Source organism: Heliangelus exortis, chromosome 1, assembly GCF_036169615.1.
Source record: "Heliangelus exortis chromosome 1, bHelExo1.hap1, whole genome shotgun sequence".
In the NCBI taxonomy this organism is placed as follows: Eukaryota; Metazoa; Chordata; class Aves; order Apodiformes; family Trochilidae; genus Heliangelus; species Heliangelus exortis.
In genome coordinates, this window is record NC_092422.1 from 105,122,220 (window position 1) to 105,147,502 (window position 25,283).

General features: G+C 34.7%; 1 protein-coding gene across 3 annotated transcripts in view; it reads left to right on the plus strand.

The window, feature by feature from the left end:
- Window positions 1-25,283, plus strand: part of DCAF6 (DDB1 and CUL4 associated factor 6) — an 85,919-nt gene that overhangs the window by 42,123 nt on the left and 18,513 nt on the right. Inside the window, exons 11-17 of one of the 3 annotated variants that reach the window (XM_071756738.1) lie at window positions 4,674-4,841; window positions 9,289-9,348; window positions 14,992-15,097; window positions 17,831-17,946; window positions 18,599-18,670; window positions 18,845-19,166; window positions 24,039-24,080. In XM_071756738.1, the coding sequence (XP_071612839.1) occupies window positions 4,674-4,841; window positions 9,289-9,348; window positions 14,992-15,097; window positions 17,831-17,946; window positions 18,599-18,670; window positions 18,845-19,166; window positions 24,039-24,080 (886 nt within the window). The remainder of the gene's footprint in view (window positions 1-4,673; window positions 4,842-9,288; window positions 9,349-14,991; window positions 15,098-17,830; window positions 17,947-18,598; window positions 18,671-18,844; window positions 19,167-24,038; window positions 24,081-25,283) is intronic. The other 2 variants (XM_071756744.1, XM_071756748.1) reach the window with 2 other exon arrangements.

Sequence of the window (25,283 nt, forward strand, 5' to 3'; positions counted from 1 at the left end):
AATGTCTTCTTCAGTTGTAATCTACATCCTCAACATTCCAGAGACAACAATGTCAGATTTTTGGCTTCTTAAAATTACCTAGGTAGACAGGGCTCACATTGTGTGATATTTTGTTACTGGTTAATAAATTTATACTGCATATTGGTTGTTAAGTTTGTATATCATGGAGATACCAATCTATATCTAACACAGATTTGCATTCTTACTGTGTGAAAAGAAGAAAGTATATTCCTCTGTCAGTGTCAGACTTTTTTGGGTAGTGAACAAGCACCTTTTGCTCTGACTTGGCCTTTTCCATCTCTGTGCAGTAAAAGGTGCGACAGCCTTTAAATATTTGCAGGAGAGTTTATTTTTACTTTTTTTTTTTAAGTGAATTTCTGTCTTTCACAGTTGTGTTAGAAAGGCTGACATGATTCAAAACATCAGCAGGTCAGACTTGTTTATTTTGAAATCCCATGGTTTTTTAATAGAGTCACCTTTTGTCTTATACAAATTTTGTTGGTGAAAAATTAAGGTCTTTGTCACTGGAAAAGGTGTCTGATAGTGTCTTCAGTCCCTACGATGTATGATTATGGAGTAATGGAGATGGGGATTTCCCAGGGAAAAGCATGCCATTCAGTGTACTGTGGCTGCTGCAGCCAGTATCTTTGGAACATTTGAAAAATAATTTGTTTTTTGGTATCTAAAAGACAGAGAAGCTAAATACTTAAGTTAAACTTAATTAAATATGTCATCTTCACCCTTTCAAACCTTGCAACTAGTTTGAGCCCTGTTTAGAGGATAAAGCATGGCAATACACAAAGTCCCGATAATAATAATAATAATTCACTCTAGAATAAGTGAATACTAGAAAACTTATTTAATAGCAGAGATTTAGTCACCTATGATTTTTATTAGTATTGATGTCAGCTTACTGCAGTCTCAAGCTTTTCACAATAGAAACAAAGAAATTGATTAAGAGATCTCTTCTCATTCATTGTAACCCAATTTAACTGACACCAAAGAATACACATAACATTAGGGTTTTTTTTGTTTTGTATTTTAAGTTATATGCTATATTTTGGAGCTTATGGTATATTTTGCGGCCAGGAGAATATGCCCCATAATAATAATTGCTTCAAGCTATGACATTGAAACTTCATGAGTTGCATAATGATAATGCACTAGAGAGCACTTCTGGAATTATGATGCATTTTTATCCTGCATTTTAAAGAACGTATGCTGGCTAGAAAAAGTGTTTTCCTCTTTTTCTCTGAATCTGTCTGAATTTCTAAGTAAAAGTTTATTCTGCTAGCATGAAGCTAATTCAGCTCTTCTTTAAGAGCATTTCCTCTTTCCCAGGGTTACTTCAGATTTAATACTCTCCAATATATTCGGTTTGAAAGGGGTAGCAGTGTTTGTTTTGTTGACAGACCCACAGAAAGAAAGAAAGAAGCAAAACTTTACCTGGTATTCTTTATCACTGTATGCAGATTCTGGTATTAGGACCAGGGTCATCTTTAAATTGTCTACAGGACTCCTACAGGGCTATACTTAATAGTACTGAACAATTGCCCATCTAGTAAGCATCTTCTCTAGTTTTCACAGCTTTAAAAACACTTTGATTACTGTAAAAAAAGTACCATGGGCAAGTTCAGGGGAGAGGGAAGCAGCAGGCTAGAGGGAGCAGGTCACCTCAGAGCAGTATCAGTGATGAGGAGAAAGGGTAGGCTTTAATGTGTATTTGCATTTTGCAATGTTTGTATACTTACATAATCCCTGAGGATGCTTGGTTGTGAGGTATTATTTACTCACTGTCTCTAGTCTATAGATATGAAAACTGCTCTCTGCATCAAGAACAAGATTCCCTCAGTTTGTTTAACTGCATTTAGAGGTGAATAAAACCTGCTTTTTGGGGTGACAGGATAGGCAAAGTGAAAATGGGAATAGCAGTTTTAAATACAGTGGAGTTGATTAGGAAGACCAGATGGAGGTGTGTTGTGGATGACCTGGGGTCAAGCATTTTGGAAAACAGACAGAAAGCAAGAGGCTTTCAGCCATCGTTTTCCCTAAAGTGGTGGTAGATACAAGTTTGAATATTGTGGCAAAAAGTTAGCAAATTAAGAATATGGGTTTGAGTAACGACTGACAGAATTGGAGCATGAATTCATTCTTCAATGGAACAGGCTTATAAACACCTTTCCACAAATCATTTCTACATGTTTCTGTAATGAACATAGGCAGTGGTGGTAATCCTGTCTTTGAAATAGCAATACCTTTGCGTGTATTATAAATCCAAAATATTTTTGGTATGGTCTTCCAGAAAATATTCCATGTTGTGAGCATTTGAGCTTCTACATCTGAATTACCTACTTAATTTCTAAATTTTTTAAAGAAGTACATGTTCAGAATAGAGTTAGTTCAAAAATAGTTGGTTGCTGGAGCTTGTTGGGATAAATATTTTTGCCAGAATGTATATTGTAGAAGAACATCACTGGAAGATTTAAGTTGCAAATAATTAACATGATCAGTGTAAAATTTTAGTATCCTATTCTTGTCTGTAACTTTGAATTTTTAATTTTTTTTTGTAATGAGGCAGAACAATTGCTGGATTTTCATGCTTGTCACTAATGAAAAAATAACATTTATTTTCTTGTCCTGCTTGGCCTGTTCAGTGGAAAGAGTGAATTATTTTTTTACATTAGTTTTACAATGCTATAGATTTAAACCATGAATAAGCATCAGATACAACTAACTGTAAAATATAATAATGCTTTTTTTCCCCATAAATAATATTCAAGATATACATTGATACTGTTAGGAGAAAAGGTAGGGGATCAATTAACTAATTAGGGCAAAATTTAATGTTAGTATATGTTCTGATACAAATTTACAAGTTAACTTTGCTTTTAAAGTTTGAATGGGATGGTGGCAGTAGTTGGGTTTTGTTTTGTTTTGTTTTTTCTTTCCATTTCTGTTTCCTCACTCCATTTGCTGGCAAAATAAACATTTGCTTAGAGATTCTGAAATGTGTTAAAAGGTGTTGTCACTGAACATATTCAAGACAGTATTTATCTCTTTACATTTTGAATTGTTCTTGTTACATCTTAAATTCTGTCTTTGGACCGAGTGGAACTGAGTCAGCAGCAAGTACTGCAATTCTAGACATAACTGAAATTTCCTTATTTAGGAAAGCATTTTAGGAAGCATTTTCTAGACTGTTTAGAGTTCTCATTTCCATAAATGTTCATGACACATTCATAGCAAATCTCTTTGATGCCATATTTCTTTTAGGAAGTACATATTTTTCCTTCTTGTTATGCTTCATCAACCATAATCTAGCAGGATGTACTTCCCAGAAGTAGTATTGTACTGAGGACATTAGAGCTTATGACTATTCAATATTAACTGGTATCTGCCACTAATTTTTGAATGACTGGATTCTCTCTTTGGGTTTGTTTCTTTTTATGAAAGCAATTTTAAAATTTGCTTGCTTCAGTAAGTGAATAGTTACAGAACATTTGTAAAGCTTTTGCTTGAATGGGAGGTTATATGCCAATGTAATGCTCTCTAGTATTTTAACATTTCATATGTACTGATATTTTTTTTTTCCTCCCCTTCATAGATTTTCTTACATCTACAAAAAAATCCAGAGTTTCCTAGATATAAATACTTTCAGAACACATCTAAGCTAGTAGTTTATAGCAGAACAACCTAGAGTTTTTGATATGAACATCTAAGTCTGAAATAGCTTCTCTACCCTACTATATTACAGATGAGTATAGTTCAGCAGTGGTTCAGGTCAGTGTTTCAGCTATTTCCAGTAAAGAAACAATCTGTGTTGTATAAAGAGACGTTCTCACTGTACAACACTTTTGTAAGTGAAGGAAATCTGCAAAGAGCATGGAAAGACCTAGTTTACACCTGATTTTATAGCAGTCTGCAAAAAATAATGTTAATCAGACAGTGGACTGGTACATGCCAAAATGGTATAAATGAATTAAGACAAATTTATTAAGTCTCTGAAGATGGAACTGAAAGAAGAACCTGTTAAGTGAATGTTATTAAGAATTGTTTATGATCTAATAAATTATTTTCTCTGTAGGACCACTTAACAGTGTGTTCAGACTGTGAAAGCTCACCCACTAGGAATGTGAGATAAAAAGCAAGGTCATAGTAAAGTGTATTTTTTTTATTAGATGGGTGCTATTCTTCCACCTATTTCCATTGTTTCAGTTTACTTTTTCACAGGTTTGTTTTTATCAAAATTGTACTTTTTTTTTTTTTTTCCTATCAGGAAGCTATCACATTAATTTTAAAAACTTACACAGCTGCATAATTTTACATCACAATATTCAAATTTGTTACGCATGTTACGATCATGAAAATGAATACGTCTGTTGTTTGTTTTGGATCAGACAGGATCTATTTTTGTTAAATAAATCTTTGTTAAATGGTTTAAGTGTCAGAGATGGGGAGGGGGATGTATTGTATGATGTGAATCCTGAACTATAAAGTCCCATGATGTATGCATTCGAGAAGAAAAAAACAACTCAAACATTACTGCTTCTCTCTTCGGTCAGTCCCCGTTCCCTACCCCACCTCTCCCCTCGCCTCCCTGTTCTATGTATTTTATGTTCAATGCTTATTTCTTTTACATATTTTTCTTTTCCCCCCACCTCCCTGTTTGTCAGAGTTAATGGGACCTGAGTTAGCTATAATCCGTAGGGGTCTACAGCGACTGAGGCTTAAGAAGGCAGAACAACAGAGACAGCGAGAGCTAGCTGAGGGCTCAGCACCACAGTCGTCATCCTCTGATCAGCCCTCCTCTAGGGGCTCCTCACAGGACCCTCAGACATCAGGTTGTCATTTGTCAAGGTTTCTTGAGCAGCTAACGTAGTTATAGTTTGTGCTGCTGCTGTTGGCTGAGATGCTTCTCTTCCAGAACAAGACAGTTAATGCATTTGCTGCTTGTCTTACTTTGCATGTGGTGGTGTTTATCATCACATGGTTAAGGAAAGAGTAATATTGACAGTTTTTAATTATCTAACATGGTAGGGTTATATAGCTAAATGATGCTATATGGAGAAAGTTTCCTAGGTGCATGGTATCAGGTGTGTGCAATGTTTGTTAGACCAGTTGAGCAAGAAATTGCCACGTTCTTAATAAAGCAAGGTACTTACACACTTGAAAATATTTTGGTGTTAATTGTATCAGATAGTAACATTTAAAACTTGGCTTTGGTTTAGCATATGTTCTCAATTAGGTAATGAATCAGTCAAACAGAATTTTGGCACTCTTAGATGCTATGGTTTTACATTAAGTGTACTGGAAATACTTGAAAGAAGCTAAAGTCCCCAGATACGTTTTCCTTTTTTGAACAGAGTGACTTTTCATTTCACCATCCTCTTTCTCACATTAAGATTAGAAATTAGTACAAGAAAGCCTTGGAGGTGTTTATAATACAAAGAGACATGTTTGAGAAAGTTAGAATAGAAGCATGCATATGAATGAAGAGGTAAACCCTGAAGCATAAATTTGAAGCAGACTGTCATGGCACCATGTAAAAATGAGTAAGCTGCATGCTGTGTGGAAAATCAGCATATTTTGTGTGAAGAAGTAATGTCTAGAAGGGTTTCTTCTTTGGTTAAATCCTGTGACAACTGAGGCGTGGCTAAATTACTTAAAAGGGTTGTGTCAAGTATTCACACCATAATCACAACAGTGGCTAGTAGTCTAGTTACAACATGTAGTTATTGCATTTTGAATAGATTCCTACACTGCAAAATTCTACAGCAAGTTTGCAGAATGTTTTGAAACCAGTAAATTCTGAGAGGCTTTGTGCTTAACTTAGGGACAGTGGCCATAAATGCCTGTTACCTGCAGGAGAACAAGAAAAACAATTGTAGCAGTGTTCTTGTAGATGAAAATTGTCTGTCCCTACTCTGGCAAAACTTGCATATTTTACACTTGCTATTTTGGGGGAAATTCAGTGTAAGACTTGATTTTTTATTTATTTATTTTTCTTCTAAACTTCGGCTGTTTTAAAGGTATGTGCAGTCAGTATCTTTAAAGGAGAAAGAAATAGTACTTTTGTTTCTGTATTAAAGCTTTCTGTGAAGAACAAGGTGATGACTACAAGGTTCTTTTACTAAATTCTTTGCATTCTTTGTAAAACACCCAGATTTTGAAGTCCAAACTATATAACTGAGAGTTTATTCACTGTGCAAAGCAATTATTTCTATATTAAAGCAACTATTTGATTTTTTTTTAATGTTCACTATAAATATAATATTTAGGACTTTAAAAGCAGGTCTTGCTGCTTCAAACCTGACTTTCACTGGAGCTGGTGTTACCGTGATACAAAGGGGAAGGCTTTTTAACCAAAATAGTAGAGATGGCATGCTAACGTTTGGATGAAGTCAAGTGCTGATTGGCCACAGGCTAGGAAAAACTTTCAGCATAAAACTGACTTTAAAATTATCTTCTATTTTCTGTTTGAGGTTTTCCAAATTTATGAATCTCCAGTTCCCTCTTTAAGTGGTCTTCCAGTTTAGAATGTACTGGTGACATTACAACCAGTGGTGAACTACATTGGGATGTAGATCCAGCCTGTGAAGGTTCAGGTAAGAGTTTGGATTTTAGTTTGTTTTTTTAACTATATGGCACAGTTTTGGTAATACTTTTTTCAAAAGCTTTGTCTGAGATTATTGAAGGAATTTTTACAAAACGAAGCCATATATTAAAAAAAGAGGCATTTACCTGAACTTCTCTAGGCTGGTTTCCTGGTCATGTTTATTCCCCCGTGTTAGGTGTGCGTTCCAGACTGCAGTGCCACTTCTAGGGGTGCTGGGGATCTGTGGCTTCTGGAGACTTGAAAAAGTAAAAAAAAGTGAGTTTGAAATTGCTAGAAACTGAACTCTTAACCATGGCAATTGGAATTTTTAGGACCTGTATTTAAAAATTCTCATTTTACAAGTGAAATTCACTCACAAAGTAAGGTGATATCAGAATATTACTGAAATGTGAGAGATTTAAACACTGGAATGGACTACTACCTTGAAAAAATTTCATTTTCACCAGCTGTGATTGAATGATGCACATGGTAAAGCATGCCTGCTTCCTACTTACTGTTGTGTAATGTAAGGTCTTAATAAAATTTACTACTGCTGATCAGAGTAGCAAATGTAATTTCTTCCATTTATAATTAAAATATGTAAGTTTAGTCATATTTCTTCTGTTCATTGTGGTCTGAATTAAAGAGCTGATGAGATTAGCTTTTCCAGCCAAGTAAAGTGTTTGGCAGCATGATGTGCCTTTTAAAATAGGACAAATAAGCTTATAGAAAGAATTTCAATGCAAGTACAGAGCGTGACTGAGGATCACTGTCTTCTGGCTTTAGGCTTCTCAGTCTGCTGTCCAAGACCTCCCCTTCTTTAAAACTTTTGATACAACATAATCCCAAGTCACAGGCTTCATAACTGTGAGTCAGTGATAAAGTCAACCTGCCCTGGAAAGAGGTGTATTGATTCCTGTGCTGAATCAGCTAGAATATGAGTAGATCATCTTGTGGCATGGTACATGTTCACACCATCTTTTTTGCTCTGGTTTAGATTCTAAGAAGTGGATTACTACTCTGTTGAAAAACTCTGCTGTAAATACTTCTGACTGTACTATGTCTAAAGCACTGTTTTGGAAAGTGAAATAAATTCATGTTACAAGTCTCATAGTTAGGAGCTTTGTCCCATCTAAATCAAATTACAGATTCTGTGGCCTGGTTTAGGTGTGTTTTGTACAAGAGGCAGACATGGCTAAACAAAGGTGAAGACAACAAAGCGCCCATTTTATATTCCTCAGTTACTTAGTTAAAATGCATAAGCCCAGTTACCAAAACAAGCCAGCCTCAAAAACACACTGGGCTTGCCTCAGACTCTTCTGGTCTTTGTTCTTCACTCCTCCTCCCCTGTGCAATATTTCAGTGTAATGAAGGAACAGACTGTGATTCTAGCACCAATGCCTGAGGATGGAGTATAATGTGAGGATTTATGTTTACAACAGCTTTGTCAACTGAGCAGGTTTTACGGCTGTACTACAAAATAGGTCACACTAGTGATTCTGGCCCAAACCTGGAAATGAGTTTCCTGTAGAAGTGAGTATGTTACTTCATTCCTTTCCTTGTATAGGATTTCACTTTATGTTAAAATTCCTTTAGCAGCTTTGATGTTGCCAGACTATGGCTCAGTGTATAATATAGGATATTAAATCCTTTTAAAATAACATTATAATGTTAAATGTTTAAAATAACATTATAATGTTATTTGAAATAACATTATAACAGAAGATTAACAAATGGAACCAAGATATGGTTGCCTAGCCTGTATCTTTGAAATACTTCACTAGTTTATGTACATCAGATCATTTTATGATAATACAAAAGTATGATCTGATCTTCAGAGGTGACAGGGAAAACAGTCACAGAAGACATTGAACGTTGCATCTGTCATTTGCACAATGAATGCAGAGCTGGTGATGGTTATTAACTGGTAGTGTCCAGTGGAAGAAAATGCGCTCAACTGCTGGGGGTTTTTGTGTTTTGTTTTTGTTTTGTTTTAATATTTTTTTTTTCCTGTGATTAGATGAATATTTTTTTAAGACCGACTGGTATGGTACTGTGATAAAGTCAGGAACACGGTCTCAGTCATCAGTGTTTCAGAAGCGTAGCATCTAGGAATGCAGAATTATCAGGCTGTCACGGATGGGGTGTATTTTGGTGCCTTAACATTTTAAAAACAGTTTATATGCTGTTATGTGTGTAAACAGTCTCATCTGTTACATTTTATGCTCATAGGTATAAATATTGAAGATACTGATATGCCACTGAGTGTTTTATGTTGTAGTATAAATATTCTGAAATTTACACTTAGCAGAGGGTTTGAAACACCAGTATCATGTGGTAATTGGAGCAAAGGCTTTAGGAGTCATGACTCTCCAGTGTTTTTCCTGACATGTTAGAAATTTTAAGAACATAGTAAAAACTTTGGTAATGGACAGGCATTTTTAATACTGACATGTCAGCAAGCTTCAGGTTATTCAGTGACTACCTAAAGAAATACACACTGATTCAAAGCAAGTGGCTTTGCTTCTGTCATGCCTAGAAAATGCAATATGGCTGGCTGCTTATAAAACAAAACTGAAGCTTCCTTGTGTTGCTGCTTTTTATTTTTTATTTTAAACTAACCTATGATCATGACATTGCTGTGCAGTTCTCTGCTGCTTATGTTTTAAGTTGAAATCTCGTTTTTGTTTCAGATTCTCCTTCTTCTGTGGTTAACAAACAGCTTGGATCCATGTCACTTGATGAGCAACAGGGTGCGTGTGACAGGAAATGCGCTATACCCAGCCATAGTTGATTGCAATGCTGCCTTTTAAAATTGCCTTTCATAATGATAAACAGTCTAAAAATGCTGTTCATCTACATAAAGTAGAATTCTGTAAGCAGATCTGCTGGAAACTCATTAATTATTTAATTCTCTATACAAGTAACAAAGTAAGGTTGATTGTTGTTTTCAAAAGCCATCCTATGCTGAATTCTTAATGTGGTCACTATAGGTACAGTAAATATCTTATGTACTCTGCAGACATTTGGAATATTTTTTTAAATGCAAAGCAAAACTAATTCTTTAAGCAGTCTTTTTCTGAATGGTGGTTCTTTGATCAAAGTGCAAATGTCAAGACTGAAGTAACTTTAAATCATTTAAGGCCAAAATGATTTATCTTGTGCAAAAGAGATGTGCAAAAAAGGTTTGTTACACATGCACATTTTGAGTAACTCGAGAGCACCTATTGCAGCTAGGTGCATCTTACCTATTACCCATTGTCCTTTCCTCTAAACAAGTAGTAGTGTTTTTCTGCAGATGCCCTATGGGTTGGTGGTAGAAAGAACACGTGTGAACTTTCTCTATGCCCATCTATTGTCAGTCTTCACTTTTTTGTGAGCAGTGAAGTGGGCCATAGGTGACCTTATTCCAGCTGAACCAATGTCATCTTTAGTGAATATTTATGCATGAATAATTAATGAGTGATAGATGGTAATTTAAAAATAGATTTCCATACACTCTGCATTATGCTTACTTCCATATCAAAGCCTTTGTAGAGATTTAAGAGCTCAAATCCCACAAAAGAGCTGGCTGTTTCATCTTGTTTCACATTCTGAACTAGAATGCTGTTTTAAAATCCCATTTCTGAATAGTTTGCTTGGTAACTGCTGGGATTATGGTTTATTTTAGGATGCCAGAATATTGGAAAAAAACACACTGTTTTATATTGACAAATTCATTTTGTGGAATTATATTTTATGATGAAATAGCATTAAAGTTCCATGTGTAATTTGCTAGTTAATAATGGTTCAGTGGTCTACACTGATAGTCAGGTTTAGCTGGAAAACTTGCTTCTAATTAGTGGCAAAGTTATGCTCTCTGTTATGAACTTGGAATAAAGCATTATTTGATGAGACTAGAATAAACATAGAAAGCCTATGTGTTTGCTGAGGTTCTTAAAAGTGCTACAATATGGGAAAACAGAAAAGTTGTTTTATAAAGTTGTACTGAATCAGCTATCTTCTGTTGGGCCAGGTGCTTTTTTTGGCATCTATGTTTTAAGACTGTTTCTAAGGTTAAAGATATTTTGATACTTAGTTCAAACATAAATTTATAATGCCATTATTCTGGCAGTCCAGCAGAAGCTGTAAGTCATTCACATTTGTACCAAATGGTTTATAGTGGTAATGGATTACAGTGTTCTATACTTTATTTTAAGGTTTTGTTTTGTTTTCCTATGTTATGTTTTGTTTTTTAATTGTGGTTGTAGTAATGGAAGGTGACTGTTCTATTTGTTGTGGTGAAAGGCAATGCTATGACTGTAAGGTACTACTGGCACTGGTATGAACAAAGAGCCAGAGAACTACCTTCCTTACTTTGAAGTGGAATATGTATACGCATATATAGTTCTTATTGCTGCTTCCTGCATACACAGAAGCCATCGTGATTACTGACATTTCTAGATATTTGCAAGTCAGTGCAAGGGTTAAATAATCTCTTACAGTGCCACATCCTAGATACTTGAGCTGCTCAGGACACAGCGGTATGTCAGCTATGGCAGGGTTAGCTCCTACTAACTTGCGGTCTGTACTGCCTCCTTCGGTAAAGTGCAGCACTGCCTCTGACTAGTGCAAGAATCATCTAGAGAAAGAAACTCTGTGCCTTGGGCCGTGTGTTAGGCTGGTTTTCCTTTTAAACATCGTTGTGCCTTACACTGACTGGTATCAGGGTAACGTTGCTCAGCGTTCCTCACTAGACAAAGGAATCTTCACCCTTCCCTCTGAACTCAGCTACTTCTGATGAATTTTCATGGGTTAAGCCTTCCCATGGGTTTCCTATTTTCTGAAAGACACCACTTATTTTTCTAGTCTTTGAATCATAAGTACTTCAGTAGTAATTCTCTTTGGTTTTCACCCAGAATATAATCTTATCTTCAGAATCTCTATAGCCCATTTTCTCGTGAGATGGTGATTAGTACCAGGTAGGAATTATTTTGGAAATTTTTCATAAAAATTCACCTATCCTTTTCTTGTGGGGTTGCCAATAGAAGAGTGAGTAGGGAAGCATTTGTATTCAGCTAGGTAATGCAATCTGTAAACTGTCTTTATGCACTTACCTCTTCACAGTTAAGAGCTCCTGTCTTTGTGGAGGTACAGTGGTACAGGTGCATTTTCTAAGGGAAAAAAATGTGTATGAGGGGTATCACTTTCAGTTGTCAGGTTTGTGTTTTTAAAAAATAGTTTTTGATTAAATTATGTCTTCCTATTGTAGACACCTGTAGAATGGACCATTCAATCAGAGTATCTCTTCTAGGGTAAGGGTTGCTTGTGAAATAAGACTCTTAAGTTGTTGATTACCACCTTTAAAGTATAAAGCGTTTGGCTGTAAAAGCTAAGTAAAGTTTCGAGGTATTTTTAAGGAGTTTGGAATAGAGTCCAGAAAGGTGTCAACAAGCTACAGCTTTCTTTTGGAGCAGTTATTACCCTACTAGAGCTTGCAATCATATTAATAGTTCTGGCAATAGCTCTTCCCTAAATCACAGAATCTGTACAACTTTCCCTCTTCTTCCCTTCATTTTTATCAATGTGAAGTAGATCTGGCCTGATGGAATGAACCCAGTAGTGAAAGAGAACAGTATTACATTTTTCTTCTTGAAAACAAAGAGTTCGTGACTTCTGGATTTTGTGGCTTCTCTAAAAGAATGTTCAGTTATCTGCTAGACAAACCTTATTAGCTTTTCAACACAGAGGTTCCCATTTAGCTTTCTTTAGCAGTGTAAGTTTAATGTCAGATTGTGAACTACTCTACTAGTTCTGTGCAGTTTATTATCAAATTCTTGTCTCATCTGTCTTTTTAGAAAGTTTCCTGTTCTTATTATTGTTTAGTTCATGCCCTAAAACTAGTTTAAAAAAGAAACTGACCCAATACAAACTGTAGCTACAAACTGTTATTGTAGAATTTTTTTTAAAAAAAAAAAGCTGTAATAAAATATAGTTAAAAGCTCTCCATCTCCTTAAATTTGTAAAACTAATTTCTCAGCTAGTGCTCTCTTTGGATAACTCTATAGCAATTCTTCCCACTCTTTGGGTGTGAAATAAATATGAGCAGTTTTCACTGTAAGCATGGTCAAAGTAGAGTCTTGATTAAGTTTTTTTGATGTTGAGATTTTAAGACAGGAAAGCACTGATAATTATGATAATTATGATAATAGTATCTGAGCTTTATAAAACAAGCCTAATATTCATTAGGTTCATCACAGGACAGCAATGTTTGGTTACTTTGGTCAGTGACATTAATTAGATTTGTGCTGGAGCAAATGTTGTATAGCAGCATCAAGTTACAGTATAGCAGTTGTTAGGTGGCTGTCTTGAACTACTCAAGCCAGTAACTTGTCTGTCTTTATCTATCTGGGTAAAGTTCAAAGTTATGTCTTGTTATGTTCCAGTTCAAAGATATGTCTTGTCTGTACCTATCACAAGGAAGGTAAAGAATTCTTCAGCTATGTGGTTTTTTACTATTTTGGTGTCCAGCTCCTGATGACTGGTGCATTATGTCGGAATGATTAGTATTTGTACTTGCTTAGGAAGGGATGTTCAAAGCTTGAACAGATTTTTAAACTGCAATATGCTTGCTGATAGGTTGCCAAAAATGAAGAAAGCACGTGTTTAGTTCAAAATATCTATATGTACCCCTGTTAAATATTTTCTTATATTTGTTCATTTTCTTATTTAGTTCAGGAATTGAAAACCTTGCTTTTGATCAGTTTTAGATTCACTACACTCTAACAAGAGGGTAACTGGAAACTTCATTTTAGAGAGTCTATGAGCTTTTATTTGCATAGAATGTATGATTAAGTTCATACTTGTAATTGGCTAATTCTCTTTCACATAATTTTTGTTTTCCTTTCTTTTCTTTTTTTTTTTTTCTTTGTGTGTGGGTGTGTTTTAGTTTTTAATTTAACTTCAGAATATGTAGAAATACATATGCAAAGTTATTTGGAACAGCTGATCATTGCTCTTATCCTGTGAGTGGGCTTCTGCCTCTTCGCAGGTTAGAAATACAAGCATAAGTTTTCAAATTCTTATGTGCTACTTCATAGGTTCTAAAACCTAATAATGTTTTTTAAAAAATAAAAATACTGTGGGAGTATTGTAGCCATTACTGTTTTAATAGTAGCCATTTTAGTGAGGGAATTTGTAGGTTTGTGCTTGAATCAAATAATAGACTTTAATTTATATTTACCCAAAGATGTTTACCTGAAGCTTTTACTTTATTATAGAAGTGTCAGCCTGCTGACAATACTGCACTTATAGTCAAATTTCTGTACTCTGTAGACCAAAGAAATATGACATGTTTTTTCCCAAAGAGTCACGAGATAAAAAGCTCATCATTCATTAAAAGCAAGACCACTTAGGCTACTCAGTGGTCACTTGAGAGGTGCCTCATACTCAGTGAACTCTCCTGTCTGCATTCTGAGAGAACAGCACCCGTGTAGTGAGGCTCAATCAGACCATACTTTCCATTAACTTTTTAGTATTGCCCAAGGCCAACTTCAGAATTAATGGCATTTGTGCTGTGCATGTAAATTCAGATAGTGACTGTTACTTTTACCCAAGGGTGGTGGGTGGATGGATGTCATTGAGCAGTTCTGTTTTGAAGGAGCCCACTGAACATCCTTAAAACTATATATGCAGCAGTTGCTTGGCAGACTTGCAGTGCTTTTCAATGTGATTCACTCTGTTGCTTTTAGAATTTGTGAATAGTTTGTCTTGCAGGGAGTCTCCTTCCGCTTACAGTTGTTGTAATATGGAAATTTTAAAAAATCTCTCAGATTACTTAAAGCTCGCAAAATGTGACTTTACAGTGGTTTACTGAAAACTATCTGACAATTTCCAGCAGGTTTAAGGATATTGGTAGTTGGCTGGGTTCTAAGTAGGAAAAAAAGTAAAGGGGATGGTGATTTTTCTAGACCACTGATTGTATCTGGATCTTTTTTTATTATTATTATTTGTGTATTTATTGAGGCAAAAAAGATGGAACATCACTTCCAAAAACATTTTATATTCTTATTAATAATATACTTGACAGAAAAATGATCTGCTTATAAAGGATAATATTGTAATATTGTGTGTACACATAGCCATCTGTAATTTTATTTACCTGCTTGTTGAATGACAGCATCTTCTTTGTTTGCTCTTATAAATAATTTTAGGCCATTTTTAAAGCATTGCAAATTTAGTGTGTTTTCGCTGAAACTTTTGATCTTTTTGTGTAGATTGTAAGAGATCTTAAATAGGCATTGTACATTATTACCACATTTGACCATTGTTAGGATAATTAATGAATCTTCAGAAATATAACACCTTATGTATCTTACTGATCCTCATCCAAACTTTTATCAACCCCATATTTACAGACAGTGATAAGCCACGAACAGGAACAGGTGAACCAGTTTTAAGTTTGCACTACAGTACAGAAGGAACAACTACAAGCACAATAAAACTGGACTTCACTGATGAATGGTAAGAAGTTAGTTTTGTTTTTGACTGGTTATTGATTAGCACATATCACTAACACTCATTTACCTTAGATACCATTTAAACAGTGATCTGCGTTTTCACAAGAAGGAGAACTTTTCCCATGTGAATCTGAAATACTGTGACACTTACATACAAACAATTGTATCAGGCTGTATTTCTATTTATTGCTCAAATCCAGGAAGCTTTTTAAAGAATTAGTTTTACTTTATCACTTTTAATTACATTTCTTTAATTTGGAGTCATCTTTGTTTAATGTTTTAGGATCAGCAAATTTCACAAGAGGAACAGAGTATTTTGTCCATTTATTCTAGTGTCTTTTTTAATGTAATAAAATATTCCTACCACTGTATTATAGAAAACAAATCTTATCAAACAAACACTTTATATTTATTTTAAAGCAAAATTTGAAAAATGCATTTTGCACTTAAAACAGTAAATGGTATAAGGGATTCTGAAGATTTGAATTAACAACTGCCTCAAAAACAATATTGAGAAAGCGTAGAGCATACAGAGAATGGAGATGATGTTACAAAAATCTGTAATTGGGGAAGTAAAGACTAGGTGAAAACTACTAAAACTTAATTTCATGCCTGCATTCTGTCTAGTAGCAAGTGTTTTAACAAATCTCATGGGCCAATTGTTAGCACTATTTGAATAACAAACATCAAATATAATACCTAAGGAGAATGAAGGACTAAACATGATCTTTCAATGGTAGCAATATTTAGGCTTTAGGAGAGTTCTGATAGAAAGGTATATTAAAACAATCAGTACCTGGGAAATAAACCAAAATTATGGGAATTTTAATGTGCATGATTCAATACCTTCTTTGACAGAATAATGGGTTCTAGGAACACGTATACTGTAATAGAGAGAAACTAACTGCATTTCCAGAAAGTATTTGATACTTTGCTATGTGTTGAACTTCTGTTCAAGGTAGGACAGATAAATCAATAAGGAAACAGAATGTCATGGTAAGCCAACTTAATGGAGCTTTTGTAGTCAGTAGTGTAGTGTGGTTAGTGATAGGAAGAAAGATTTCCTATAATGGCAAAGTGGAAAGGCATTGTCAGTTTAGAGACTAAAAAGAATGTGCTGAAGAATGCAGTAATAGAAGTAGGGTGCAGCTGAAGACAAATGACAAATGTAATCTGAAACTTGGGAGTGTCATGAAAATTAAATGGATGACTATGTGAACCCACCAGTGACTTCCTTCTCAATATAATGCAGCTACTAGAAGGCAAGTATGATTCTGGATACCACCAGCTGGGACCAGTTGCTTTGTGATTTAGCATTCTATGTGCAATTTTCATCATGCTTTCAAGAAAACTGATTCAAACTGGGAGAGGTTCAAAGAAGGTTTATGCAGAGAACTGAGCAAACAGAAAGCCTGCTATGGAAGCATGTAGCAGGGCTTAATGTAATAAAGGCACAAGGTGTTATTTTACTCTCTCAAAACCATCCTCTTCATGCAACTACTGGTGTGAAAAATAACACTGAAATAACAATTAAAACAGATTAATATATAAATGTAAATTAGCACTAGTTGTTGAGCTAAAAAGTAGATTTCTAAGAGTAAAAAAAAAATCTTGGTGCTTAAACTGTAAGTTCGTAAAAGGAATTGTATGAGGCACAAAATAGGAATAATACTTGAGTTGGTGTCTAATATATTTTTCTTGTCTGTTCATTTGGAACCAACACTGAAAAATTTTGATTTAAAAGAAATACTGTAAGGGCTAAAAAATTTACAAGATGGGTAAAAGCTCTCATTTAATGTAAAAAATAAAACCACTGGAGTCTAGACTAGGTTCTCAAGAATCTGGATGAATCATGATTTGTGCTGCTTCTAGCAATGTAGCATATAAAATAACAACACTTACTCAGGTAAGATCCTTGTAACAGTAAAGTCTGAATTCTTGGGAATCATGCCCATAATTGTCATAAGCCATATTTGTTTCCACTTTTGTCCAGCAGTTGCCTAAGTTTCAGGCCACAGATTGTAGGATAGGAGGGAATGGGAGAGCTCCGGAGGGAGGCTTTACATTTCCTAAAATAAAAGCTTTTCTAGACAATATAAAACCATTAGTTTAGATGACATTCAGAACAGCGATGTTACATATTTCCTGAATAAGTTTTGTTATTGTAAACAGAAATTGATGTTCCGCAATAATTATCTAAACATGAATCTCAAACACATGATCATAATAAATCTTGAGAAATAAAAAAACTTTGAAAAGGTAAAGGAATGGCAGTTAATGGTGAAGAACCTGGAAGAACCTGGAGAGTCTTATCAGAATCAGTTTTATAATTGAATAGGAAAATATTATGTATTAGCCATCAGCTGACAGTTTGTAATAGTGTTAATAAGACCTCAGCTCATTTATACATGTTTAAAATGTACAAATAGTGAAAGAGAGCAAAGCCTTTTTGTGTTCTCTCACTATTTTGGAATGCAAGGAAGAACTCCTTTAAAGGTTGAAAAAAAAAAAAAAGAGAACAGGGTTCTGTGATGGGCATAGTGTGGGGTGAGTGGTAATGCACATAAAAGAATTTTGAAACTGATACGAAGGGTTCTTAGTTGGTGCCAAGAGCTATTGAATTGTGAGATAACAGTGAGAAAGATGGTCAGGCTGTGCCATTGCAGTGATCTTATCTAATCGGATTGTTTTTAATTTGTTGGGATGTTTGTTTGTTTTTCTTACATGACGTGTCCAGGAGCAGCACAAATTCAAGCTCTAGAGGGAGTGGAAGTCATTGCAAAACTGAAGGCCAAGATGACTCTGTAAAAACAAAAGCCTCAGGAGAGTCAGGGCCTGCAGATGAAGAAACAAGTAAGATACAGCATTGTTTTTGTTATGTTTGTTAAGGTTAAAGTTCTGCTCTTATATGTTCATGACTACCATTGAACATAATGGGAACGCCATGTATGTGCATAGAAAGGCATAATACAGCCATAATTGAAAGAAAAAGATACCAAGCTGAGATAGCTGCAAATAAATATAAACAGATTTATCTTGTCATTAGTTATGGAATCCTAAGTCTTTTTCCTTAAGGACATATTCTGCTCCCATTTGGACTGAAAAATAGAACTGCACTCTGCAGTCATAAATATGTTCTAGGTATTTTGTTACATTTCTTTCAAGCTTTTGCTGTATTTTATTACATGTCATTTTCTTGCTCAATTAATTGCCAACCATTAAGTAATATAGCTGCTATTTTTGCAGCTAAAGTTCTCACAGCATAGGTTATTAAGTATATTAATGAGCAAAGAAGTACTTTCTTAGTTCATTGTCTTGAGCAACTAGATAAACTGTATGTATACTGACTTTTAGTAGCAGAGGTTTCAGTAAAGTGACATGGACTTTAGAGGGAATTGCTTTGATACACTTGATAAAGGAGTGCTACTATTGTTTAGATTTGTTTGCAATATAGGTATGCATCTGAATGAAATAATGGGATTTAATATTAAGTTGTTTACTTCAGGAGCTCACAAAGAAGATGCAGGTGCTGAAGAACTGAAAACTGCAGATGAAACTGTGGAGACAGCAGAAGCAAGTATGTATTTGTACTCTTTTAACCATGTAGTTATATGAAGAAGTAGAGAATCAAGAATTAAATGTCCAATATAAACTCAGCATGCATAATTTAACTTCTATGACCATTTATTTCTTCTAAAATATGCTATAATTGTTAATGCTGTGACTTATTTTCCCCAACATCTTCTGTTAGCTGTATCAAATAACCCTGGTCCTGAGCATTCTGAAATCCAATCAGAAGAAAATGGCCCCAGTGCTGATGCTGTCTCTGGAAACATAGAGGAAGAAGCCTCCAGTGGTAAAAGCCTGAATCAAGAAGTTTTGAGTCAAAGTACTGAATCCACTGCCAATTCACTTGCTGCAAACGATGAACCTCAGCCACACCCAGAATCCTCAGGGCTTGCAACTCCAGATGAGTCCTCTACCAGGACCTCAGCTCTCCAAGAAACTGATGATAGTGATGATGATCCTGTTCTGATCCCAGGGGCAAGGTATCGAGGAGGCCCAGGACACAGGTTAGGGTACTATCTATCTCTGCTATTGCTTGCCCAAAAGAGATTGTTTTTCTTTTGTTTTGATTTTGGTTTTTTTAATGGAAGATCTAAAAATACGTGTCTCAAATCCATAATTAAAATAAGTTGTTACTTGACAATTAGCCAAGAGATTGATGGCTAAGTCTGATTTATCTATATGTAAGATATTTGTAGCTATTTTCTTTCCTAGTTGGACAAGCTCCTACAGATCTAATATTTGCTGGAGCTTATTTCTTCCCTGCTGAATATCCCAGTGCTAAATATTTGCAGTTCATTTATTATTATTCTCCTTGTAGTCATAAACACATAAAGTTCACAAATTTGTGTACAGGGACCTACATTTTCTTTCAGCTGTACTTTAGGTATTCATACCTTGGCAAAGCAAGAGCTTTTAATTGTTGTTCACCAGTGCTGTGTTTGTAGTACTTATATGAAGGCTGATGCATTCAATTTTTCATTCTTACTTCTATTTCTCTGAAGGAGAAACTTCATAATCTTTTTCTTTATGTTGCTTGTTGAATATCAGTATGTATGGCAGTAAAAAACCTACAAAAGGTAGTCTACTAGAGTTGTCATTGTAAAAAGCCACATTTAGTAAGCTTTGTATGTTTTCTCATGTAAAATATAAACAGCTGTATGTACTTGTTTAATCATTTAGTTAATTAAATGATGGCTTTGTTCACTAATTTTGAATCTTGGACTAGTTAGGAGCTGTAATAATTAAGCAACATCTCTGTTGTTAGACCTCAGAAAATACCTTTTTTACTTGCTTTTTAAAGGTTATGCAACCTAATGCCAGATGCCTTAGCTTTACTCCTATCCTGCTCAAAGGCAATATTATCTTGCTATTAATTTCTTACACTAGTAATGCTAATTCTTCACAGGAAACAATACGATATGTATTTATTAGGAAGTCAGAATTTAATAGTTTTGTGTAGAAAAAGTTTTGAATGATTTACAGTTAAAAAAAAGTGTCACCAAAACACCATATTGTTCATAGTGACAAAAAGAACAGTCAAGTGGCTGCTTGTTGCATAGCATGAATTGTTCTGCTCACTAAATGATGTTTTTAATGAAAAAGCCAACATATGAAGTTCTGTCTTAATCCATTAACTTTCCATGCAATACTAAGTCATTTTAGATAAATATCTAATGGAAGAGGTAGTTTCCACTGCAAAGCAAATATCCATTACAATCAAGTGATTGATGAGCAAGCTGTGAAAAAGCTCTGCAATTGTAATCCCATTTCTGTTTTCAAGCAGGGTTCTTAATTTCTCTTCATGCACCTTATGTTTTTTCTACACTGTGATAGTTTTTGTAGTAATGTAATAAGAATGACACTTGCAGGTATCATGCAGTATTACAATTTCCCACTAGTGGGGACAACTTAAGTTACACTTCATCTGACGAGCTTTTCTCTCTTCTTCATGTGTAGTAAGATTTTTTTCTCTAGCAATTACCACATAGGAAAGATCACTCAACTAAATAATTGATACAATTACAGTTCTTTAGTCAGCCCATGCTCCCTTTTTTTTTTTTCCCCCGCAATAAAATCTGACAAAAGTTGTTGTGTGGTCTGTACTGGTTTAGAATTACCTCCAGGCTTTCATTACTCAGGTTTAATGCCTGACCATTTAATTTTGTTGTGCTTTTTTGTCTGTGAAGTTTTGGTGAAGTTTTCTGCTTTAGCTTCTGAGCCACCAGATACATACCTATATTACATTCCCTCCTATTCTCCTGGTTTCAGGAGTTTCTAAATGCCCTCTGAGATCCTGAAGGAAAGTAAGACATCCTATGTGGCCTCAAAAGAATTTACATTTCCAGAGGGAAATCAGGCACTGGGGGTTTTAAAGGCTAGCTATAAGCCCTCTTAGTATTTCTATCACATATGAAATAGAGGGAAAGGAACTGGAAAGTCCTCTCTACTGCTACTACAACAGTTGTTATAGCACATAATTCCTTTCACAAACTGATCAAATTTATATAAACTCTCCCGGGCCCCTTAATGAGTGGGAAGTGACCTGAAAACATTGCTTGGGTATAAATTGACTAAAATTAGTCACTTTGTTTTGTACTAACATACTGTGTTGATTGAAATAATTTTTTCATGCCAGGTGCTTTTCACTTGAATGATGTTAATCTTGTCCATTTTCAGCTTTTGTCTCACCACACTCTCCTAGTGCCAAGTTTTCCTCATGTTTAGCAGTAAAAAATTTTTGGTTTTCCTTCCATCATGCTGGTTCCTATCTCTGTTCCAGTTCTTTTCTGAATATGGTAGACTGAAATTATGCACACTACACTGTTTGGATTTTGGTAGGATTAATGGTACAAGTACTATTCTTGGTCTAGAGGAGATTCTCTGAGACACAAGTGACCTGTAGTTAGCATTATTCTTCTCTCTTGCTTGCAACTTTCTCATTGTGGTGGCTTGTGATCAGACATGATAAATTAGTATACTGAAATCTTTTCTACTTTGTAATTTCTAATTAGTCTGTTCTTACCTTTCACCAGAAGGAATCTCAGAAGTGTGTCACTCCCCATTTTATACTACTGAATTTGTATCCATCTCTTTTTTCTAAACATTCTGCAGTCCCCTCTGTATTAATGAATTCACCCAACCTCATGTCCTCAATGCACTGCATGAGTACATTTTCCCACATCTTTTCAAAGGCTATTAGCAATATATTAAACACAACTGCCTGAAACACTGGTGCCTAATTCCACCAGTGTGCTTCCTCTATAGGCTTACATTTTCTCTTTTCTCACATAGTGAATTGTGTTACCTAACAGTTCTTCTACTAAATCTCATTTTTGCAAGTTTATTTAATAATCTAGTTTACAATGTGTTATTCTGGAAGATAATGAATGGCTTTAATATAGAAGTAATAAAGTAGATTTTTCTCTAGAGGGTATCTAGGGGATGTTGCTTTGGGGCTTGGTTGGTTGGTGGGGGTTTTTTCCCTTTCAGGAGAAGATTATAAGGCTATTTACAGTAATGTACCTTTTGTGTACCTGTTTTATGCAGTGACAAAAAAAAAAAAAAAAAACCAAAAAACAAGTTCTACTTTTTCTATGGGGGAAAAAAAATTAAAAAGAGGCTGTAGTCTTCTGAATCAGAATGCTGAAAGCTGTTTGAATAATAATCATTTTCCGGTATATAGCATTACTAGTTTTATCTACAACAAATTTTAAGATTCCTTAGGGCTTGTTTTTTATATACCTAATAACTCGATATTGTTTATATTGAAGAGAAACCCCACAGCTGGGTAAATGAAGATTAAGAAAAATGCCTCAGAGTAATTTTACCACTGTGATGTCCAACTTTCTTCCTAAGAAAGGAAGGGTAGACCTGGCTCTGTACTTGAAATTAATTAACTTTTCTCTGAAGGAAAAGAAATTGCAGAAATTCCCTTTTCATAGCTCTGTTGATAATACTTGCAGTTAAACAAAGGGAGAATTTCTGCTGCATCAACTCCACTCTTCTCACTTCAGTTTCAGAGAGATGGATGTAATTTTCAGATTTATGAATAGAATGTTGTCCATGTTGCAAATCTAATGTTTACAGAACTTCAATTATTTGAAATTTTTGGGGGGTACAAATCCAACCTTTAATGTTTTCAAAACAAGGATTGGGTCTTTTTCTCTCTCTTACATGATCTTCAAATAGATACAAAGGATGTAATCTCTTTCTGTGCATGAGGGTAGGTAGTTTCTCACCAACTAACCTGAAGTTGGACTGTCAGGGAAGACTCTGCAACAGATAATGGAAATACGAAGTTTGCACCCAATTTGGAAAGGACTTAAAATAATAGCAGCAAAATGTATAGAAATACAGCAGTCGTTTGGTTGATAAAATTGGCTGAGCTAAATGTTAACTAAGAATCAGTTAGGAATAGTTTTGACTCAGACGGATGTTTCTTTGAAATAAGTTATTGATAATGTGACAGCTGTCTGGTTTCTCTATCATTTCTGTAGCCATTACTTATCATAGAGGAATGGTGAGCAAAAGTGACTAAAAAGAGACTAGATAGTGATTTAATTTTTTTATTCTGAATGGACTAGTCAATACATTTTTACTTTTATTTTTTTAATAAATGTATATGGAGCTCCACAGAATATTTCTAAATTTAAAAAAGAAAGGAGTCTGTTTTGTAAACCAGAACTTTATCTAGATAGGGAAAATAACCTTCTGGATTTTTTAAGGAATCCACAGGGAAAGTTCCTTTGTCTTATAAATGTGATGTTATATCCAGGTTGTTAAGTTTCAAAGTATGTACATAGCATTTCATTAAATTTTACTATGGTCCATCAAATTTATTTAGAATAGAGACAGATAATGCAGCTTGCTTTTGCACCATACTTTATAATCTATGAGAGGAAAAAAGCAGTCTAAGCAAAATGTATGTTCTTCATGCACAGAGAGTGCATTTTTTAACGATGGATCTTAATTTTCACAAATTAGTCAAAACAGCTCTCTGAGGGCTGCTTTCCTACCTAAGTGCCTGAATTAATTTTGTTTCAACTTTGACAGAAGCTGACCTATGAGCCTGGAAAATGTTAAATGAGTAGGTTAACATTTCAAACAACTGTGACTGTAAAATGGAACTGATTATGCAGCTGCTTCCACTTCTGCTGTGATCTATGAAGAATTGCTACATTTAGATCAACCTTGTGTCCTGTTATGTATTCTAAATATTATTTTTGCTAAAATGAAAGTAGTCTCACGTACTAACACATTGAGGAGGAGTCTTCTCAGTTGGAATACATAGAGCACATTTTGTAATAGATGCTAACCTTTTAAAAACATGGTACCTAGAATTTTTGAATGACTTCAGTTGTTGTTCCCTTTACTAGATATAATATCAGAGGAACAGCGATAGGTGATAGAATAATGAGGTAATTATTTTCTTCCTCCCCTCCTCCTTTTTATTGCCATATAATGGATTTATCAGGTTCTTGTTTTTCATATGTAACTGACATTTTAAGGATTGTTGTACTTTAAATGCTATGAATTATGGAGCATATTGCTTGAGTTATATATAGCTGCATGTATTGCATGGAAATTGAAAAGAAATGGCAATGTATACATTTAACAACCTATTAATCTTTTTATTGTGTGCCATAGAAATTAATTGAATTTGAAGTGTGTAGTTTGTGAAAAGCAAATATTTATATTCAGCTGCTGAGGAAGGTGTTAAATTTGCATGTGCTGCTGCTGACTTGCCTTGTCTGATAGTAAAGAACACACAGTTCTGGACAAAAATATAAGAATATATGTATCAAAAAGCACTTACATTTTTTGCCTGAACAAATTTAGAGAACTGAGAATAATTACTGAAGCTGTATTTGCAATAGATATTCGGCAAGATACATGCTAAATTTTATACAGTATTTCTTTTAACAAAGTTAAATGAAAACGTCCCTTGATCTGATGTTCTTCCTTGAAATACTCGAGTGCATTAATCGTCAGAGCATAGAAGGCAATTTGGGCAATTGTGTTTGGCCACACACAATGAAGTAGGAGAAGCAATCTACTGTGATTTATTGTCAAAGACTATATGTAGGGGAAATGGCACAAAATAATTCTAATGATGCAAATTAATGTCTTTGTTTTGTGTGGCTGGAAAGGAAAAGGCTCAGGATATGGTTTCATGAAGGACTTAGCCTGACTCCCATGTTTTCAGTGCCTACAGGAAAATAAGGCACATGTGTATTTCTTTGTCTTACGTTCCAATCTTAGCTGCAATTCAAATGGATTTAACTGGGCAACTTTCTTCAAGGTTCAGGAATCTGTACATTTTGGTTTTTGTACTTTAAATTTCACTGTGGGCATTATTTCTGTATTCAACATGCTTACCATGAAGTTCTTCATTCCTTTAGCACAGCCCGTGGGAATATTTGCTTCATATTGCTATAGATTTAATATAAAAACGAATGATGAATTCAGCATTACATTTTTTTATCAGTATATTTTTCTCTGATTTACATTGTCATTCCACAGTGTATCATGTAAAATTCTAAAAATTTTTTCTAGCTGTGATTAGTTGAAATGTTGTGTTGGAATGCTGGGAAATTACTTAGAAATGCATTATAATAAAC